The sequence below is a fragment of the Eulemur rufifrons genome, chromosome 19, assembly GCF_041146395.1.
Source record: "Eulemur rufifrons isolate Redbay chromosome 19, OSU_ERuf_1, whole genome shotgun sequence".
Lineage (NCBI taxonomy): Eukaryota > Metazoa > Chordata > Mammalia > Primates > Lemuridae > Eulemur > Eulemur rufifrons.
The window spans coordinates 59,707,974-59,728,659 of NC_091001.1; the positions used below are offsets into that span (position 1 = coordinate 59,707,974).

Consider the following 20,686-nt stretch of genomic DNA (forward strand, 5'->3'; position numbering starts at 1 on the left):
AAAAATTCCATCTGCAGCCTCTCGAGTTGGGAACTCAGAAACTCACTTCCTGGTGATCCTGGCTTCATTAATTGAGCAGCATCTGTGTGCCAAGCCCTGTGCTAAACGTCTTTTAATAATTTTCCACTTCCTACCTTCCCCGAAGGTAAGGAGAACAAAAGTCCTCATTGAGATTTTACTAAGACCTGGATAGAAGGACCAACTCTGGGGCCCTCTGGAGGATGTTAAGGTAGGGGTCACCAATAGTTGCTTGCCCCCAAAAGAAGAAAGAAACGAAACGTTAACCCAGCACAATCACGTGATTTACAGACACCAAGAAAAGGGAAGATACATTGATAATTAGGAAACAGTTCAGAAAACAGTTCCTCATCATGGATTTAGACTTGTCCTGGCCCTGATAACTCGTTTTGGCCTTGAGAGATGTGGCTCTATGTGAGTAATTTAACAGATTTGATAGTTATAATGATACGGCAGAGCTCAGGGCTCATGCTCGGGGTGAGGGGACATGACCATGCCGTCTCTCCAGACTGCTCTGCAGAATCAGGGACCAGAAGGCATCTGTGAGAATCACGATGAAGCCCTGGGTGTTCCCCCAGACCGAGTGACTTGAGTCACAAAAAGGCAAACACGATATGATTCCACTCACATGAGATACCTAGTGTAGTCAAAATGTTAGAGACAGAAAGTGGAAGGGTGCTTACAGGGGTTGGGGGACGGGGAATAGGGAGTTACCGTTTAATGGGTAGAGTTTCAGTTTTGCAAGATGTAAAGGGCTCTGTGGCCGATGGTGGTGATGGTTGCAATTTACTCCCTGCCACTGAGCTGAACACTCAGAAATGGTTAAGACGGTCAACTTTACGTTATGTGTATTTACCACAATTTAAGAAAAATAAAGTCCAGGTGGGAGACGGGGAGGACGCAGGTGGCAGTGCTGGGGTTTGCTGGCCAGCGTCGGGTTGGGGAATGGGGAAGGTAGGAGCAGAGGATGTCTCCCAGGTTCTGACAGCGGCACATGGGTGGCTGCTGGTGCCATTCACCTAGAGAGGGAATGGGGAGAGGAGGGGATATGGGGTTTTCTGGACTCCCAGAGAGAGAGAGAGAGAGAGAGAGACACACACACACACACACACACACACACATACGCTGCTTCTGCTCCTGAGCTGGATGACAGGACTTACTCTCAGAAGCAGCAGGGGGCTTCAGGTCCTACAGGCAGCCTTGATGCAGCCTTTCGTTCACTCCACAAATACTTATTGAGGGCCTGCTTTGTGCGAGGCACTCTCTGCCACCCCCATTAGAATACCCATAAGACAAGAAACTCATAGGAATTAAAGTGTCAGCCGACAACCGAAAGGCAGCAGCAAGTGCAGGGAGAAAAGACAGCCTTGGCTTCCACTGAAGGGAATTCTTCTTTACTTTCGCTTTAGGGTGCACAAATACCCCCTAACAAAAAGGACAGGCAGACTGATCGCCCTGGTACCGCCATCTGTGTACTCAAGCCTGAGCACCCCAAGAACTGGGCGGCCCTCTCCCCCATCATCAGCAGAGCACTGTTCCTCCCCTTGCCTCCAGCATCCCCAAACCCCTCTTTCTAAACCCCAGCTGGAACCCCAGTCTGGGAAAGAAGTGGCCAGGAAGGGCAGTGGGCCATGGTGCAAGGCACTCTGAAAGGGGTGGGCTTTAAACTCCAAGGCCAGTTAGGACTGGGGAAGATATTTATATACAATTTTTACTTGTCAATTAAACAAAAAGAACAGGTGAAGATGTTGGAAAGACCTATGACAAATACATTCATATCCTCAATATATAAAGGGTACTTGCAACTAATTAAGAAAAAGACAAACATCTCCTGCAAAATGAGCAAATTAAAAAGTAATTCAGTAAGAATAGATACTAAGAGGTAATAGCAATGAAATGTCACAAATACTATTTGAACCTTAAGAAATTGTCTAAGCTTTGCATGATAATGCTTTGTGTTAGCAGAATTATAAGAAAATAAGCCCTCAGCTAAAAAATATGATCACATGGAGGTAGAGAGAGGAAAGATAGAAAACAGAGACTGGGAAGGGGGACGGGGGGAGAAGAAAGGATGGAGAGAAGTGGGTTAAAAGGTGCAAACATACGGTTAGATAAGCCCCAGATTGTGTCTCACATCTGTAATCCCAGCACTTTGGGAGGCTAAGGGGGGAGGATTGCTTTAGGCCAGGAGTACAAGACAAGCCTGGGCCACATAGCAAGACCCCATTTCTATAAAAAATTTAAAAATGAGCCAGGCATGTGGTGCATGCCTGGAGCCCTAGCTACTCGGGAGGCTAAGGCAGAAGGATCTCTTGAGCCCAAGACTTTGAGATGGCAGTAAGCTATGATTGTGTCGCTGCACTCCAGCCTGGGTGACAGAGTGAGACCCTGTCTCAAAAAAAAAAAAAAAAAAAATCATACAGTTAGATAGCAGGAATTAATTCAGTGTTTGATAGCAGAGTAGGGTGACTGTAGTTAAACAAAAAGATATCGTACTTGGGAAAAGGACACCCTAAATACCTTAATTGATCACTATGAATTATATACATGTAACAAAATTTCACATGTACCCCAAAAATTTGTACACATTATTTTAAAAAAAAAGAAAAGAAGCTCTCACAGTTGACCAGTGGGAGAGTAAAGTTGGTACAGACTTTCAGAAGAGCAATTTCGGAAATGCGGCAAAGCCTTAAGCACGTCATAACCTCTGACACAGCAATTCCTCTCCTGGTGATTACCCAAAGGAAATAATTAAATATGTGGGCAAAGATTTCGTCACGAGGATATTCCTCACAGTGACAGCACAATTTAAAGCATTGGATATAAATATAGAAAATGTGATATAACCTAAATATGCATCAATAGAGGGCTGAGTAAATTAATTATGGTACATCCACATAAAAAACTACCACGCAGACATTTTAAAAGATTGTATAGAAGAATATTTACTAGTATAGAAAAATGCCTCTGGTTTATTTTTGAGCAAAAGTACAAGTATGCAAACATTTGGGGGGGGGAAATCTGGGATGGTATTACCTCTGGAGAGGAAGGCAAGCGGTTTGGAGACTTCAGGTGGAAGAGTGGAACAGACAAGGTTCTAAGGTTCTTGCCCTGGGTGATATTACATCAGAATTTATTTACTAAAGTAGGGTTTCTCAACTTTGGCACTATTAGTATTTTGGGCCGAATAAATCTTTGTTGTGAGTGTTGGGTGGGGGACTGTCCTGTGGATTGTAGGGTGTTTAGCATCATCCTGGCCTCTACCCACTAGATGTCAGTGTCACTCCCCCATCGCCACCCCCCACCCCCACCCCCACTAGTGGTAGCAAACAGAAATGTGTCCAGACATTGCCATGTCCCCTGAGGGACAAAAATGCCCCCAGTTGAAAACTACTGCATTAAATCATTCATTTATATTTTACATATTTTACTTGTGTGTTAAATTTCGTAACTAAAAATGTTTCTTTAAAAAAAGGGAAAAAAGAATCTTGGAGGAAATATGTCAAATTGTTGACAGGTTAATTTAAGGTGGCAGGATTCGGGGCCATTTTTACTTTTGCCTCGTGTCTTTCTGTAATTTGTCATTTTTTTATAATGAGTACAGATTAGATTTATAAAAAGAAAACAGAAAGCTATTTTCAAGGTTTTAAGTCACTTTTAACGTTTAAAAAGCCAGGTTCAGAGAGTCCAGTGCCCCTACAGCCCACCTGCCCGATACAGGTAGGTCAGGAGTGTTTCCTGAGGACAGGAGACCTCCTTTGGATGGTTCTACAAGGTCTCCCAGGCTCCTGCCCAAAATCTAGAGACTCCAGGAGATAAGGGAAGGGGAGAAGAGGAGGAGAGGGGAGGCTGAAGAAACAAGGGGAGGAAGAGACACCTCAGGGGCTGAGGGAGAAGGAAGGGTCAGTAGTGATTTCTGTGTTCCTGGCTGGTGAAGCAGGACAGAAATTCACCCAGTGGGGGACATCACAGATCCGCCCTTCAAGGAAGTAAAACATTTGAGCTCCAAAGCAACAAGGATCTGATTTTATTCTTAGATGCATCTCCAGCATCTAGAACACACTGAGCACATAGTAGGTAGTCAATAAAACATTGGTTCAATGAACTAAAAGCATGAATAGAGGGATATTAATAACACCAGATAGAAAGCGGGCAGGGCAGAAGAGAAGTACAGATTATTAAATGCTGCAAGAAATAAAGCTGCTCATTCACACAAATGGTCAGTCAAAAATATCTACTGTGGCCCAGTTACTAACAGGATTGTTGGCTAACTAATTAATCAATCAATACAAAAACAAAAGAATGAGCAGTAGTCATTCACAGCCTCTGCCCTGAGGTCCTCAGACTGGGAAGCCAAAACAGCACCCTGAGAGTCCAGCCTGTAGAGCTCATAGTCTATTTTGGGAGGCAGGTCCTGAAATTACATCCGAGGCTGGAATGCCCAGGGAACAACTGCAAGGAAAGCAGAGCCAACCCAGGCCCATACATGTGGGGCTGCATGCAGGAGCCCAGCACGCAGTACAGGCTGGCTTCTCTGCAAGCAGGCCACACCACTGTCCCCTCTGTGCCATGAGGGGGTTGGGCTCAGTGCTTCTCAACTCTGACTGCACATCCAAAACACGTGGAGATATGTCAGAAACACCTATGCCTGGGCCCCACCCTCAAAGATTTAGCTTCACAAGAAAAGAGGACAGAGAGGTTGGCAATGGTCTTCTTTAAAGCTCCCCACACAATTCCGATGTGAGCCAGAGTGGAGTACCGAAGTCTAGATGCCCTCTCAGTTCCAAGACTGGTTCTGATGGCGTCCCTCCCTAAGCATCAGCTCAGCCCCAAACTGCACTGTGCATGCTTTTGGTGGGGGAGCACATTAATTTCACCTGTCACCACATCTCTGACCAGTTTTTGTCAAGGTGTAGTTCCAAAATAACCTGCATCAAGTATTTGTTAAATGCTGAGTCCTGGGTCATCTTCCAGACTGGCTGGATCAGAACCTCTACACATGGGATCTAAGAATCCATTTCTCGAGCACATTCTCCAAGTGAAAGGACCATATCCCAGACTCAGTGAAGCTCCCAGACACCTCTGGAGCATGGCTAGAAGCTGGGCCAGAAAGGGCACAAACAATAGAGAGCACCTACTTGTGCCCAGTACGGGGACATCCTGATAAATAAATACGACAGGTCCCTCTGCTCAAGGAATCCTGATATCCTAAGTATGGAGCTGCATCCTGAGCAGAAGCTGGCTGGGTGAGCGTGCTAGTCCCTAATGAGGTGTGCTGCGTCCAGAGAGGAGAGACTAATGATAGCCAGGGAGATCCTGGGTGCCTTCCTGGGGAAGGTGGCATTGCAGCTGGGCTTTGAAAGACAATAGATTTTGAACACTTGGAGAGGTTACATTCTATTATACAGTATTTCAGTTTTCCAGGGGGCTCATCAGTGTAAATAAACAGTAAAGCACCGCAAAGAAGGAATACGGAGATCTGGGGAGGACAGCAGCTCAGTACCTGGGCCGGGGGCAAGAGCCAAGAGGGGCCTCAACAGATGTGGTCACCTGTCTGACTCAGGGGCAGTGTCCACTCTAAGTACGGGTAGTTTTCTGCCATGACCACTGACCTGAACACATCATTTAACTTCCCTGGGTTTCCATGTCCTTATTTGCAGAATGGTGACGTTAGTAGCCACCACAGGACTGTTACAGGACCAGGGAAAGAGCTATGAACAGACCCAATTCAGTTTCAAAGCATCCAAAAACCCTATGCTGATGTGGGCCCCAGGCTCAGTGTCCTTAGGGAATTTCTTTTCCAGCGAATGATGACACCACAATTTCTGTACAGCAAAGGCTTAGGCAGCATCTGATGGCCTGGGGAGAACTAAAGACTTGGTTTTGAAGTTGCTCTTGCATAGTGAACACCTAGGTACATCACTGATCAATGAAAACAGCAAAATTTTCTTCAATGTTTCAAATCACACTTTTCAAAAGAGGAAGAAATGTAAATTGTCCCATCGCACAGAATAAAAGCTATACATAGATCTCACTTTGCCAAATTGTGTCTCTTATCTATGGTTATTATTTTGAGGGTGCTTGGGGATGTGATTCGTATCATAGGTCAGAGCTAAGGAGCACCCTGCAGGCTCCCACTGTTTTCAAATCTCATGAAAACACCAGCCACTTTCCTGTCTACATTTGACCATCTTTCATGATGCACATATTTTTTTAAAGCCACAGAGTACGGCTCCTGGCTAAGAGGAAACCCTCTCTCCTCTCCTTATTTATCTTTCTCTGCAGAACTGGGGGCCTGACTCACCGCTATTGTTCCGTCTCTTAATTTTGACAGATCCTTCCTCTTCCCTTTCCCCTCCTGAGACACCCTCTCCCATGGGAATCTCTGCCTTGCAGTGGGGGGTTAAGAGGGTTTCGTGGGAGGGAGGAATGTGTGATTCCTTCACTGCCCCAAAGACAGAGAGCCCGTTTCCAGTCTAAGCACTACATACAGTGGCTTGGCCTTCTTGAATTCAGAAAAACATTCTTGACACGCCACAAAAGTCCTGTGTCAAGGACATATCCATCCTATTCTGTTCCTTTTCCTCCTGATTGAGATATGGCGGATTCAATATGGCCTGCGTGCCATAAAAATGGGTGAATGGATGAATGAATGAGTGAAAAAAAAAAAACCACAACTTTCAAAGCACACCGTCTACATGTCCTGTTTTTAAGTGGCCCTGATTTTTCTCCACCTTCCGCATCCATCTTCCAACCCAACCTTACCCGCACTGCCAGGTTAAGAGCTCGGACTTGATTCCCTCTGGGTATTGACCTCAGAATAGTGATAACCGCTAACATACTATGGCACTTTCAGTTTTCCAAATTTTCAAAGCCCTACGGCATTTATTGCGCTCTGTTTCATCTCTGTCGCCCCCCTCAGAAGTCAGGGCTGGGATTTCTGTCCCTGCTGACAAAGTGAGAAACTGTGGCCTGGCCTGGTTAGCGCGGGCGCCCGGGCGCAGACCCGCCAGTGCGCGACGAGAGTCAGGTGGCTCCCCAGCGTGGGCTCGGCGGCCACGGGTCTCTCACCTCGGAAAGTCAGGCTGGCGACAGGGTCGCTGCGCCGGTCCTTCTTCCCACTGGGGAGGTTGCTGGCCTTCACCAGCAGACAGCACAGCATGGCTGGGCAACACCGGCGCGCACAGGCGCCGCGGGCAAGGCGGGAGCGGTAGCAGCGGGCTCCGGCACCCACCGAGCAAGAGCCCGGCCACCAGGCAGCCTCGCCTAAAGGGAGCTGTCGCCTTCGCTGCGCCTCCGCCGAGAAGTGGCCAATGCCTGAGGGAGGCAACAGGGAGGACACCGGACACCCACTGGGCGGACCCTCCCCTCCGGCCCCTGCCTAGATCCGCCCTGCCTGGGGCGGGCGGGGCGGGACAGGGGTCAGACGGGCGCCTGCGGTGATGCTGGTCCCCTGCTCCGCGGGCCCCAGTTCCCTGCCAGGAATGGAAGCGCCGCTGACACAGAGCGCACAGCTCGGCCGCCGAGCGCGGACCCGGAGCCGCGGGGCCAGCTCAGAGGACAGCAGGACCCCTGCGCACTGGTGCCGATTTTGCGGGCTGCCGTGAGCGCTTGGCGAAGGGGTGGGAACGGGAAATGAGTGCGGGAGGAAGGAGGGGGAGATCAGCGGCGGGAATGAGCGCCCGCAGGAAACTGCAAGTTAGAGCGAGCGCTGAAGACGTGCGCGGAGCGGCGGGGCGCACTGCGCGCCCTGAGCCCTCGGCCTCCTTGCCGCTCGCCTGTCCTCACCCGCCCCGTTACCCGTGCTGGAGAGCCGGTCCTCTCCCCTCCCGCAGGCTGCCGAGGCGGCAGTTCGGGAGTGCTGGGAGCCCAGGGCCGGGAGAGACTCCGAGGCTCGAGCCCTGCGAACCCGCCTCGGAGCCCTCTCCACAGCAGTATAGGGTCGCTCGTGTACGGAGGCAGCGATCTGTGTTCAAATCATATTGTGTTCCCTGGAGCGCAGGGGGCCAGCCGCTGCCCCTTGCGTCCCCTGCAGGTCCCCCCGCCCCGCGCCAACAATATCTACATCTCCGGGCCCCCACTATGGGGAAAGTTGCTTATGGCGTGAGCTTTGAGCAGTGACAGTCCACAGCATGCTTTCGAGTATTACTAACACGTCTGGTTCTTTTCCTACTTAGGAACTTCTTGATCACAGGGGCTCCGGCTTCGCACCTCTGTACTGGAACACTCCAGCACCTAGCACAGGACAGGGCACTGCCCCTCTTCCCAATCCTCACTCCTTTTCTGCCTAAATGCACTGCTGCACAAAATCCCAACTCCCTTTCCCCTCTTATTTTGAGAAATACAGTATTTCCACATGGCTAAACCACAACCCTGGTGAATCCAGCTCTGCCTACTCCACACTTGCCCCCTCACCACTCCACGTGTTGGAAAATAACACAGCTGACCTGAGCGGTGTCCCTTGATAGTCACAACCCCACACTGAAGCAAACCCTCCCTGGGGTGAGCAATCATACCGTATTTCCCCAGTCTCATCATTCACCCTCTCTCCTGGGTGACTCTTTCATACTTTTCTTTCTCCCCAGCCTACAACATCCCCTTGCTCAGTCTCACTCTCACTTTGCTTCCTATTCACTGAGCAGAGAACTTCCTCTGGCTCCCAGGCTCCTCTTAATTCCCACTAGCATTTGAGCCCAAATCCTTTGCCTGCTCTCCTGTTCTTATGAATGAATCACTCCTACTCCTAACTAAGACCAACCACACACTTGGGCACAGATCCCAACCTCTCTCCTCCATTCAGTGACAAGGCTCCGCTAATTCTCCGCACCTCACCCCTGCATTACCAAGTTTCCCTGTCTATGAGCCACTCCATCAGCATGCAAACATGATGTAATCACTCTTAATAAAGCACACCCTTCACCTATCTCCCTTTGGCTACTAGTCATTGCTCTCTTTTCACAACAATGCCCTTTGAAAGAGCTGCCCATGCTTTCTGTCTCCAATCCTTCTCCTCCATTCTCTCTTGAACTCACACAGTCATGCCTTCAACCCCACCACGCCACCAAAACTTCAAGTCCCATCAGCTCTCCTGCAAAATACATCCAGAATCTCATCATTTCTCACTATCCCCACTGTAACCACCCTGGTGGAAGCCACTGCCATCACTTGCCTGAATCACTGCAACAGACTCAACAGATTCCCTACCCACCTCCTGCCCTGCCTGTGCCTCTCAGTCTACTCTCCACCCAGCCCGCATGACCTGGTGTCACTCATTTACTCAGCATCCTCCAACAGCTCCCGTCGCACTCAGAGCAAAACCCAAAGTCCTCACATAAACTTCAAAGCCCTGCCTGACTTCACTGACCTCTCCAGGACACCCTTCTCCAAGCAAGTTAGCCGCTAGCTCTTGCTCAGCCGTGTCAGGTGTGCCTCCTCCGGGTCTTTGCTGGCTGTTCCCTCTGGCTGCAACGCTTACCCCTTCCCTTCCTTCAGACATCCACTCAGATGGTACCCCCCTGGCCATCCAGGTGAAAATTGCAGCCCCCGCTCCATCTCCCTGTCTTGCTTTGTTTTTCTTTAGCACTGATCACTCTGTAACGTATGTATCTTCTTTCTTTTCCACCTTCCCCATTAGAGCATCTGCTCCAAGAAGGCAGGGATTTTTGTCTGTTTTGTTCATGCTGTCTCCTCAGTACCTGGAAAAGCACCTGGCACAAAGTAGGTTCTCCATCAATAGTTCCTAAATATTTGCCTGGAAGAATAAATGAATCCCACACATATTCACCAGTCACCTCTGACTTGCTGAGAATAAGTCGCACCCCTGCCCTCCAGCAGCTCACAGTCAAGGGGCGGAGACCACAGAGGACGGCAGCCACAACCACAGACACCGTGGGACATGCTGTCAAGGGGAAGTGGGAGGCCCATAAGGAGCCAGCAGTTCCCACTGGGGCTGCGTGGGGTGGGGAGGACAGGAAGGAGAAGAGAGTCTGAGGCTGTCCTCCTAGCAGTTTCGCCAGCTGCTTACACCCTCTCCTCTCCCTCCTGACTCCACCCCCTCTCCCACCCTTAAAATGAGGTGGACACTTGGCTCTTCCCCAACATCCAGACCCCCTTCCTCCCTCCTAGCAGAACCCAACTGACCAGGTACACAGCCCCAGCTCCAGGGTGGATCCTACTTTACCTGAGCCCATTTCCTGGCAATGGCTGTGGGTCCAACAATGGGCATGTGTCCTAAGTTGTTCTCCTGAAGGGACAGACTTATATGCTATGAATAGAGAAGCCCAACTCTCTCTCCTGTGCAGAAGGAAGCATGTAGCTTCAATTGCCGACCAGACCGAGGATGTAGCAGACACCACAGACAACAGATCAGCGAGAAAAATGGAGTCTTGCCGGGAGAGGGTGGCATGAACCTGTAAGTCCCAGCTACGTGGGAGGCTGCAGCAGGAGCATCGATTGAGTATAGAAGTTCTGGGCTGTAGTGTGCTATACCAGTCGTGTGTCCACACTAAGTTCAGCATCAGTATGGTAACCTCCCAGGGGCAGGGGACTCCCAGGTTACCTAAGGAGGGGTGAATCAACCCAGGTTGGAAATGGTCAGAAGAATGGAGCCTACCTGGGCCCAGGATCATACTTTGGAGTTGTATAGTGTATGTACACAGAGCTCACTGTGTCTCTGGATCTCCAGGTAGGTAAGCTGATCACTTTACCACTGTTATTTAAGTCTATCTTAAGAGTCAGGGTTTCTGTTACTTTTAGCCAAATACCAATCACCTTCACTCACACCCATGACTTTGGTACCATCTATGTGCCCACAGCATCCAAATGCTTCCACCAAGTCTCACCACCACCCTCTCCTGCCTGGGCCACTGCACACACCTCCTCGCTGGTCACCTCACAGTCACTCTGCACAGGTCTGGTCCATTATCCACACCACAGCCAGGCAATCTTATATATGATCAAGTCTCTCCCTCTGCTGAAAACTTCCTGGGAGGTTTGTCCCAAGGCCTCCTGAGCTCTTGAGATAAAGCCCAGATTCCTTTCCTCAGGCCAGAGGGCAAGGGCACTCAGCCCCCCGCTCTCTGATCTCCAGCTCCAGTGGCCTCTCAGTTTCAAGCACATGCTGAGCTCCCTCCCAACTCTGAAGTCTGCTGTCCCCTCTGCCTGCAATTGCCTTCCCCTCTGTCTTTGCAGAGCCACTCCCATTGTTCCCCATTCATCCTTCAGACCTCAGCTTAAACATCACTTCCCCAGAAAAGCCATCCCTGACCTCCTGGTCTAGGTTGGGTCCCTCTGGCAAACAACCGCACAGCAGTACTTCTCCTTCTTAGCCGGCACACAATTGTAAGGAATAACTATTTGTGTAATTACTGGTTTTGTGTCTAGCTGGACCATGGAGTAGGTCAATGAGGGGTGAGCCCAAGGCTGTCTCAGTGACCCAGGTATTCTCAATGCGTAGAACAGGACTGGCCTGGAGTTGACATGGTGGACCTTGTACTTGGCTCCCGGTGTCGGTTCCACTCATGGTGAGTTTAGCCAGTGGTTCTCAAAAAGGATAGTACTGCCCCCCAGGGGGAATTTTAGATATTACAAAGCTCTTTTTCTTTTTTTCCTATCACAATGATTTTCTGGCTTTGCTCTTACCCACAACATCCTACCCTGCTCCAACTCATCAGGGGCAGCACAGGAAATCTGCATGGGGCAGATCTAATATTTCCAGATGAACATTCCAAGGGACTTATACAAACTCTTGGCTTGTTTCCAAGGAACAAGGGCTCCACACACCTGTTCTGAAAACCAGAAAAGCAACAGCTGGTGACCTGACCCCTGCACACATCCTGAGGCCTCTTTCCCATCGCAACCTCTAACTTCCTGGCCTGGTTGCTATTTGCTGGCTATCTCCCTATCAGATAGCTGACTGTTCCCTGGCAGACTTCATACTAAGGCCTGGTAACCCAATGGGGCTTCCTCTCAACAGGACTTGCTGTGTCAGGAATGAAACTCTAATGGACAGTGTGGCTGAGACTTCAACATGTCCTCCCATCTATATTCTTCCCCCTTTGTCCATGGAGATTTTCCATAGTGTTGTACTTGGGCACATGGCCACCGAAATAAAAAGACTACATTTCCCCGCCTCCCTTGCAGCTAGATGTGGCCATGAGAACAGCTATTGACCAACAGGATATGAGCAGAGGGGAGGTATGTAACTGCCTGGTTGTGTCCATAAAGGGAAGGGCATGCCTCCTCAGCCCTCTCTTCCCTCTGGGTGGACTACAGGTTGTGGTCATGAGCCATCATGGACCATGTTGTCAAAGGGACCCCCTGGGGATAGCAGAGCAGCAAGACAGGAGAACTGAGGTCCTGGACAGCCTTAGGGGTCAGAATCTTACCAGCCAGGACTGCCTATATCTCAACTCTTATGTGAATGAGAGAGACTATCATGTTTACAGCACCATTAGTTAGGGCTCGGTTACAACAGCCAGGTCTGCATCCCACCTAAGGCCTAGGTGCAGAAGCTCCTTGGCACCAACTACTCCAGCCCCACCCTGAAAGTGAGAGGGCTCGCTTGGGAGCCATAGTTTGGTAGGAAGGGGGTGAGGGGACCTGTTCAGAAGCTGAGTTTGCATAGCAAGCCCAGTTTGTATTTATATTCCATGCATACTGCAGTGATTCAGGGCCGACAGAGGTGGGGGGGAAGGGGACTAAAGCTCACATAGTCCTGATAGTGCTGACTGATAAGCCCAAGGGAAAGGACACTGACTGCCAGCTCTCCAGAGAGCCCAGGCCAAGGTCTCCAGGATTAAATGAAACACTGTACATCAGAGGCTGTCACTGGTGTCCCCTGGAATACATCCAGCCTACTGACATGTTGTCCTTGACCAATACAATGCTTTAGAGCAAAATTGTATCTTAATTAAACATTAGAAGATTTTCCATATAAATCTGGATTTACAACTTCTCATGAAAAGTCAGAGAAGCTGGCATGTGGGCCCACATTCCCTGCCTAACTCTGACCACCTGGCTCCTATAGATGGGATATGTCCTCTCAGGTCACCTGGCTTGCTGCTGCTCACCCAATATGCGCATACGATTTTCCTTCTGGCCTGATCTTATTAGACCACCTGCCAGGCTCCTGCAGGCATGTGAGTTTGTGAACTCTGTCACTTATGTGGGGTCCTACCCCCCTGACCATCAAGAAAGGAGTGCCTCAATGCATCTAACAAGGCCCCTTCTTGCTGCTGGAGTTGGGCCAGCTCACCTTCTCTGGCCACATTCTCCTAATGTTGTCTGGGGCTTTGTTTTTTCCCAAGGCCTAAACAAGGGGTGTCCAGGAGACAAACAAACTTTGCCTCTCTGCTCAATGACATCAACCTTGAGAGGAACACTCTGCATGAGTTTACAGCGACTAGTATGTGGGTGGTAGAGAGAGAGAGTGAGTCTGGCCTAGGGACAGGGACTGAGGAGGTTTGTGGGCTCCGAGGGAGTCACCAGAGGCATATTTGTTCCAAGAAAGATGAAACACCAATGTGTGTACCACAGCCAGCCATCAGGCAGGCGGACAAATGCCTTCACCTCAGCCTGGGCTGCTCTAGGAGGGGCAGCTACAGGAGGCAGGACCAGTGTCCCTGGGGGCAGACGGGATGGCCACCCACCACTCGGCCAGTTGTGTCCAGACTGGCAGGACAGTGGTTGGACAAACAAAGTTGATGATAGAATTGACCAGCAAAAAAAGATATTTAAAGGCTTTCTGGATGTGTACAATGACTTCTTAGTACATGTATAATACATATTGATAATAATTATTATAAATAACATAATAATATGTAAGAATACTGAGTGTCAGGCACTATTCAAAGTGCTTTATATGGACTAACACATAAACTCTTCAGAACCATCCCTCCAAAGCAGGTATGTGCTATTACTATCAACACTTTGCAGATGAGGAAATGGCCACAGAGAGGGGTTAAATGACTTGCCCAAAGACACACAGCTGGAAAGCAGCAGAGCTAGGATTCCAAGTTCAAGATCCCAAGCAGTCCTTCTCTCCCCCTCTTTTGATGTTCTCATCCCGCTGGCCTGGGACCAGGGCTACCAGCTGTCTGCACTCCTGAGCTCCCCACCCAGCTTTTACTTCAAACTAGACTAGCTGAGCTGGGGACCCACGGTTACACTGCCCACTACTGGGAGGCCCCAGAGCACCTGCCACACCCACCACATGCTGCCCACCTGGTGCCATCAGATACAGGGAAGGTGATGCAGAAGGGCAGAGACCCCTGAGGTAAGAAAGCAGCCTCAAGACCAGAACACAAGAGCTGAGGATGTCTGTGCCTGGTGAGCGAGTGGCAGTGAGGAAGGACAACGTGTGTGAGGTGGCAGGATGTGAGGAGTCAACGTGTAGACCAAAGTAGGCTGCAGCGTCACAGCCAGGCATGGGTTCAAGTCCTGCTCCTCCACCTTTTTTTATTGCTTGTCTCTGGTAAGTCAGAGCTAAGGACAAATGTAGACAGTAGAGCTGTTAAAGATGGGGGATGGGGAAGGGGGGCTTTGGAGCCAGACTGCTTAGGCTTGAATTCCAACTCCACTACTTAGTAGCATATGGCCTTAGGCAAGTTGCTCAACCTCTTTGTGCCTCAGTTTTCTTATCTGTAAGATGGGGGTGATGGCAGTTGTTACCATATATGCTTGCTAGGAGGATTAAATGGGGCATGTGTGTAAACACATAAGTGCCTGGTACAAATTATACCCAGACCATGATGTAGCTCATATTAAATGTTCTATTTAGAACAGTGTCTGCCACATAATAAGCACAGTGTCAGTTAAATAAATCCCATCGTAGAATTGTTGTGAGGTTTTAAAGAAACAGCATCTGAAAATGGCATGTTGTTTGGGCTTAATAAGCATCCATTTCCTCTCCTTGTGATGAACACACATTTTAAAAATCAGAATCCTCCATCTTTTGGTCATTTGACTTACACTGTGTTCCAGGCAGCCTTGCACGCCCCCTACTTTGACTCAGCCCCATGTTGGGTACCCCCAGCACCGCCCTCCCGGTGCTGGCTCAGGTCCAGAGTGCCCAGGGTGCCCTGGGTGTGGGCAGCACATGGTATGCTTTCCAAAGCACTTTCTCATTCACGAACCAAGGATGCTGGAACAACAGAAGGCACTGACGATGGGGGCTGGGAAGGGGCGCTTTGACCGCTGTGTGACCTTGGCCAGGGCCCTGCACTTCTCTGGGCCTATTTTGCCATCTGGAAAGGGGGGATAATATCACTGCCCTTTGGTCTCACAAAGCTGCTGTGAGCATGAAATGAATTTATGCACGCAGAGGAGCCACGAGGTGTTATTACGGCATATTATAAACATGTAGTCAAAGGAGGAGCTTTATGGGACAAAAACAGAAAGAATATAGGAAGGCCAGATCCAGGCCAGCAGCTAAGGGAAGGCTTCTCAGGTGGGTGCTTTGCTTTGAGCCAGGTCCCTGAGACCAGAGCCCTCTGTGTAATCATTCACCAGGCTGGCCCTTGCCGGGAGAAGGAGAGTGAGCAGGACTGAATGCCGCAAGGAGGCCAAATTTGGACATGGGTTAGGAACTTGGCTAATGCAGGAGGTGAAATGTAGCCAGGGACTGGGGGAGGGGAGGGACTGTATTCTCCGGGACTGCCTGGTGGTGACAGTGATGACTTAGAGGGAGCTTTCCCAAGCTCAGGGGCTCACAATCGAGCAGCACAGACAACATACTTCCTTTCTCCACAGCGAGCTCTGTGCTCCAGGGAGAGACAGTCCACCCAGAGGAGCCGGGCTGTGGGCAAAGGGCAGGGCTGTGGACAGGAGGGGGAGGGGCTCAGTTAAAGACGTATGAATGCGAGGATGGAAAAGGGGGGAGACTGCTCCACAGACAGGCCCTTGGGGCTGAAATAATGACAGGAGGGAAGCCATGCAGCAGTATTTCCTGTGGGTGAAGCATCTCTGGGGTTAGAAAGCGCTTCACATTCTTTATTCACCCTTTCCTTTCCCTGAGGTTTCTGAGCCTGGCCTAAGTGAGGGGACCAGGAGGTAGGAGGCTGGTGCTCTGAGTGTATGGGGGGTGGGGGGTCAAGGAGGGCGGAGGAAAATCTGGTTCAGGCTGAGTGGACACCGGAGGACAAAGCCCCTGAGAGCAGGGGCTCTGCAGGCGGGCGTACGCTTGCGCACTGCACATCTGCAGAGGGCGCCACTCGCAAAGCCTGCTCAGCCCTCAGGTTGGGGGGGGGGCCTGTGAATGGGGAAGGGGTGCTTGGGTGGGAGGCAGCTGCTTCACCCACAGGGTGTCTGTCCTCCCTCGCCTCAACCAGGGGGGTATTTATGGCAACATGGAGCTCAGGGCCCTCAGCCAGGTGGCTAAACGGGGCCACTGACCTGGCCTGCCCAGAGCTGAGGATGCAGAGAGGAACCACACAAGACCCTCACTGACACCCTTGTGTTTCCTTTCTGCTGGAAACACCTTGATAAAGCTCATTTCCGGAGGCCACGGGGGGAAACTGGTTGAGAACAGGTCAAAGCAGCATGTTAGGAAGAAAGCACAGCTTCCCGCCCCACTCTCCCCACCTCCCCCCACCCCCGTCAGTCCCTCCTGCTGGTGCGCACTGCTTACCAGGCCACAGGCCCACTCGGCAGCTCCTTCTGGAGCCCTACCCCCATCCAACACATACAGAGCTCCCCAAGATCTCACACTCAGGAGTGGTGTGCCTGATAGGACCCATCTGCAATGCTGCGGTGGACACAGGCCTGTGTTCTCAGAGCCTCCATTGCTTGTAACATGGCAGGCGGCCTATGCACTCTAGGGTGTGCGTGTGTCTGGGAGCACACGTGCACACGGCATCTGGGAGCAGGTATATCCAGGAGCTTAGGAAACTGAAAGGGAAAGTCTGCCCTGGATGGCCAGGGACCAACTAATGCTGTTTCTGGGGGCCTGGGACATAGTTAGATTAGAGTCAGATCTCTGGGAAGAAGGGGAGTAGCAGGTAATGGGGGCCTGAAAGGAGAACCCATAGGTGGGGGGGAGAGGCTCAAACTCGTGCCCCTGCTTCCTTTCCCCCAGTACAGCTCCAAGTCCAAAGACCCAGCTGTGTAGACCCCAGCTCTGGCTTGGCCCCGAGGGGTTCCCCAGGAAGTAGACACTGCCCAGCCCTCACCTCGTAGCAAAAGCCCAGTCATAACCCTATGAAGACCTTCCTGTGGGAGGTCCCAATCTGATAGGGGAATAGGCTTCCCGGCTCAAGGTGGCCCCACTCTGACGATCGAGACCAGATACTACCCCCTACATGCTATCCCCTCTGTGCACCCGTCTGGTGGAGGTGGGGAAAGAAACTCCCTAACAGTTGGTGCTGCTGACCGCTGTGCCCAGCTGCTAAATTTCCCCCATCCTGTGCCCAAAGCAAGGGTAGAGTTCCTGGAGGGGTGGGCGGTGCCTCCGCCCTAGTGGACACCAGCCTGTCAGCCCAGCCTTTGATTGTGAGCAAAGGCCGAGGAAAGCAGCCAGGCCCCGGCCCAGGAGGGAAGACAGCTGGGTTATAAATAGGCCTGGGACCAGGCCTTCCGGGGAGAGGGGGGGAACCTTGCAGTACAGCGCGCTTTGCGGTCCATAGAGCGGAAAGACCGCTTTTAAGCGATCCTGAAGAGGTGGGAGGAAAGATACTGGTCTTGCCTTCCTGGCCTACCTCAGTGCCAACCCGGGCTCAGCTTCCAGGCCCAGGAGAAGCGACACTCAGCCACCTCCCTCTCCTCGCTCTCTCTGCCTCAGTTTCCCTCTAAGTCGCCCTTCCCAGGAGACGCATGCCTTTGCGACACTCACCGGCCTTCTGACGGGACCAGAAAGTCTTGTCTCTCACCTCCGGGCGCTCTCCAGGTGAGAGAGCCGAGCCGCCCCTTCCCGACCCACACTGTCCCTGGAGGGAGTGGCGGGCCCCTCCTACCTGCAAACACGGCGGAGCAGTAGGCATCGCTGATGTCGGTGTCCGGGGTGCGGACGTTCTCGGCGTAGAGGATGAAGACCCTCAGCATGCCTGCGGCGCGTGGGGCCCCGTGCGCCCAGGGCGCGAAGAGGCTAAGGAAGGTCGGGGAGGGCCGACGCACAGCTCGTGGGTCCCCTCAGAGGAGAGGGCTGGCGGGGCGAGGCCGGTTCTGATCTCTGGCTCCCAGCTCAGAGTTCCTGCTCTTAAAGGGAAACAGGCCACCCCCCGGGCTGCTGAGTGGGCTAGCTCTGTCTCCGCCCGACTGCGCTCACCCTGCTTGTCAGCGGGCGTTTGGAGAACAGGGGCTTCTGCCCATCTTCCACCTCCGCCGCCTACTCGGGCTCCCTCCGTTGAGCTGTAATCTAATGCTCCGGCCGCGGAGTCTCCCAATGACACGGCATTTTGCACCTGGCTGTGGCACAGCGCACTGGGCGGCGGCCGCGATGGCCGGGGGGCTGGACCAGGGCTCTCGGAGCCCAGCGTAGCCCAGATCTCCCTGTCGGATGGCAGAAAGGCTCAGCCCCTCCCCTGACCTTCCACCTCCGGCCGAGCGCTACGCCAGGCCCGTGGCCTCCCTTCGCCTCCGGGAGCAGTCTCTCCAGAAGCCAGCCCCACCGCCCTGGGTGGGACCGGAGATCCCTGGCAAGGGCTGGTGAGCAGGGGCAGGGCCCGCGCTTTCCCTAGGAGTAGCCTGAAGCTAATTTCATTGACTGCAGCACCTGCTGCTTTAAAAACTTTGCCGTCTCTTCTCTGGTTGTAAAAGCAACACATGCTAATTTTAACACAGAAAGCATAAAGAGAGAAATCTCTGATTCTGAGAAAGACAGTATTAACATTTGGGTATTTACCAATCCAGGCTTTTCCCTCCGAATGTATATATGCATGTATTACAGTACTTACATCTGGGTGTGTATGCAGTCGCTGCCCCACGTTTCCATGTAACACTTTCTTGCATCATTAAAAATTCTTCATAAAGAATCTTTTCAATAGCTACATAATTGTCTATCATATGAATGTACTAGATTGACAACGCTTTCTCCTATTGTTGCACATTTAGGCTCTTCCCAGATTCTCACTATTATAATAGTAAGAGGGTTTTGTTTGGTTGTTTTTTTTTTATTAAAAGGAATGTAAACTCATCTTAGGTGCCTCCCCCCACCCCCATCCCCTGCTAGTTCCTCAGATTTGATTCCTAGCTTTGGAATTATAAGGTTGCAGGACATGACTTTTTTCAGGTTTGGGTACCTATTGCTAAACTACTTTCCCGGAGCTATGTAGATCCACATTCCCAGCAGCCCATGACTCACCTTCTAAAGAAAGCCAGTCGGATGCATGTGCAGCTGTCAGCAAAACTCCCTGCGCAGCCCATGTGGACAGCAGACACACCCAGGGAAGGAAGGGCCAGCTGCTAACAGTGGGCTGATTTTGCCCCATACAGAGGTCCTAGGAGGGAGCAATTCTCCCCCAAAGGTCTGTAATTTCAAGATCAAGGTAGCAAACATTTCCTGTGGTCACTTTGGGTCCTCCTGCAGCAATCTATGCCTCCTTTCTTTCCTTGCCTCTAGCACAGCATATGGTGGGGAGAGGAACAGGGGGGTTGAAATTCAGTCATTCACTTAAGGAGTATGTATAGAGTCCTGCAAAAAGCCAGGGACTGTCCTGGGTGGGGGACACAATGGTGAGCAGAAGTGACACGGTCCCTGTTACGGGCTGAATTGTGTACCCCCAACATTTATATGTTAGAGACCTTAAATATGACTGCATTTGGAGATAGGACCTTCAAAGAGGTGACCAAGTTAAAAATGAGGTCATTAGGATGAGCCCTAATCCAATCTGACTAGCGTCCTTATAAAAAGAACAAATTTGGACACACCAAGATAAACCAGGAATGCATGCACACAGAGACAAGGCCATGTGAGGACAAGGAGAGAAGGCAGCCGTCTTCAAGCCAAGGAAAGAGGCTTCAGAAGAAACCAAACTACTACACCTTGATCTTGGACTTCCAGCCTCCAGAAATGTGAGAAAGTAAGTTCTGCTGTTTGAGCCACCCAGTCCCATGGTATTTTGTTATGACAGCCCTAGCAAACTAATATAGTCCCTGACCTCAGGGAGCTTCCACTTCAGTGAGGGAAACTGACATTTATGGATTAGTCAAGTCAGTCATGCACCATTACAAATCTTTAATGCAATCAAGGACAGAAAACTGGGGAGTGAGAGCAGAGAGCAGGAAGCCTTCCGCTAGTGCCAGTGACAGTGAGACCTGTTTGAGATGAGATCTGGAGGCCAGTTAGGAGTTCACTGAGCAGTGTCTGATTTGCTGCTCGAAAGCTCTCTCTGGCTGCTTTGTGGAGAATAAAGTGCAAGGGATCAGAGTGGAGGTGAGGAGATGGAAGCTACAGCAGAGGGTCAAGGTGAATGATGCAGACTCGGACCAAGGCTGTGAAAATGGGGATGGAGGGAAGTAAGGCAAAGCTGGGAGGAAGAAGGAAGGAAATTTGATGTCACTTCTGCTCACCATTGTGCCCCTCACCCAGGACAGTGCCTGGCTCGCTGCAGGACTCCACACGTACCCCTTAAATGAATGACTGAACCTTGACCCCTGTTCCTCTCCCCCTCCCCACCACATGTTGTGCTAGAGGCAAGAAAGGAAGGGGGCATAGATTGCTGCAGGAGGACCCTAA

The 20,686-nt window shown here is 51.0% G+C and overlaps 1 protein-coding gene across 14 annotated transcripts in view; it reads right to left on the bottom strand.

The window, feature by feature from the left end:
- Positions 1–18,509, bottom strand: part of DYSF (dysferlin) — a 206,107-nt gene extending 187,598 nt beyond the window's left edge. For 7 of the 14 annotated variants that reach the window (XM_069494675.1, XM_069494670.1, XM_069494673.1 and 4 more), the window contains exon 1: positions 17,967–18,509. In XM_069494675.1, the coding sequence (XP_069350776.1) occupies positions 17,967–18,054 (88 nt within the window). In that variant the 5' untranslated portion in view covers positions 18,055–18,509. Of the gene's footprint in view, positions 1–7,089; positions 7,327–17,966 lie in introns of those variants that run through there. The other 7 variants (XM_069494674.1, XM_069494669.1, XM_069494672.1 and 4 more) reach the window with 1 other exon arrangement.
- Positions 18,510–20,686: the final 2,177 nt, after the last annotated feature.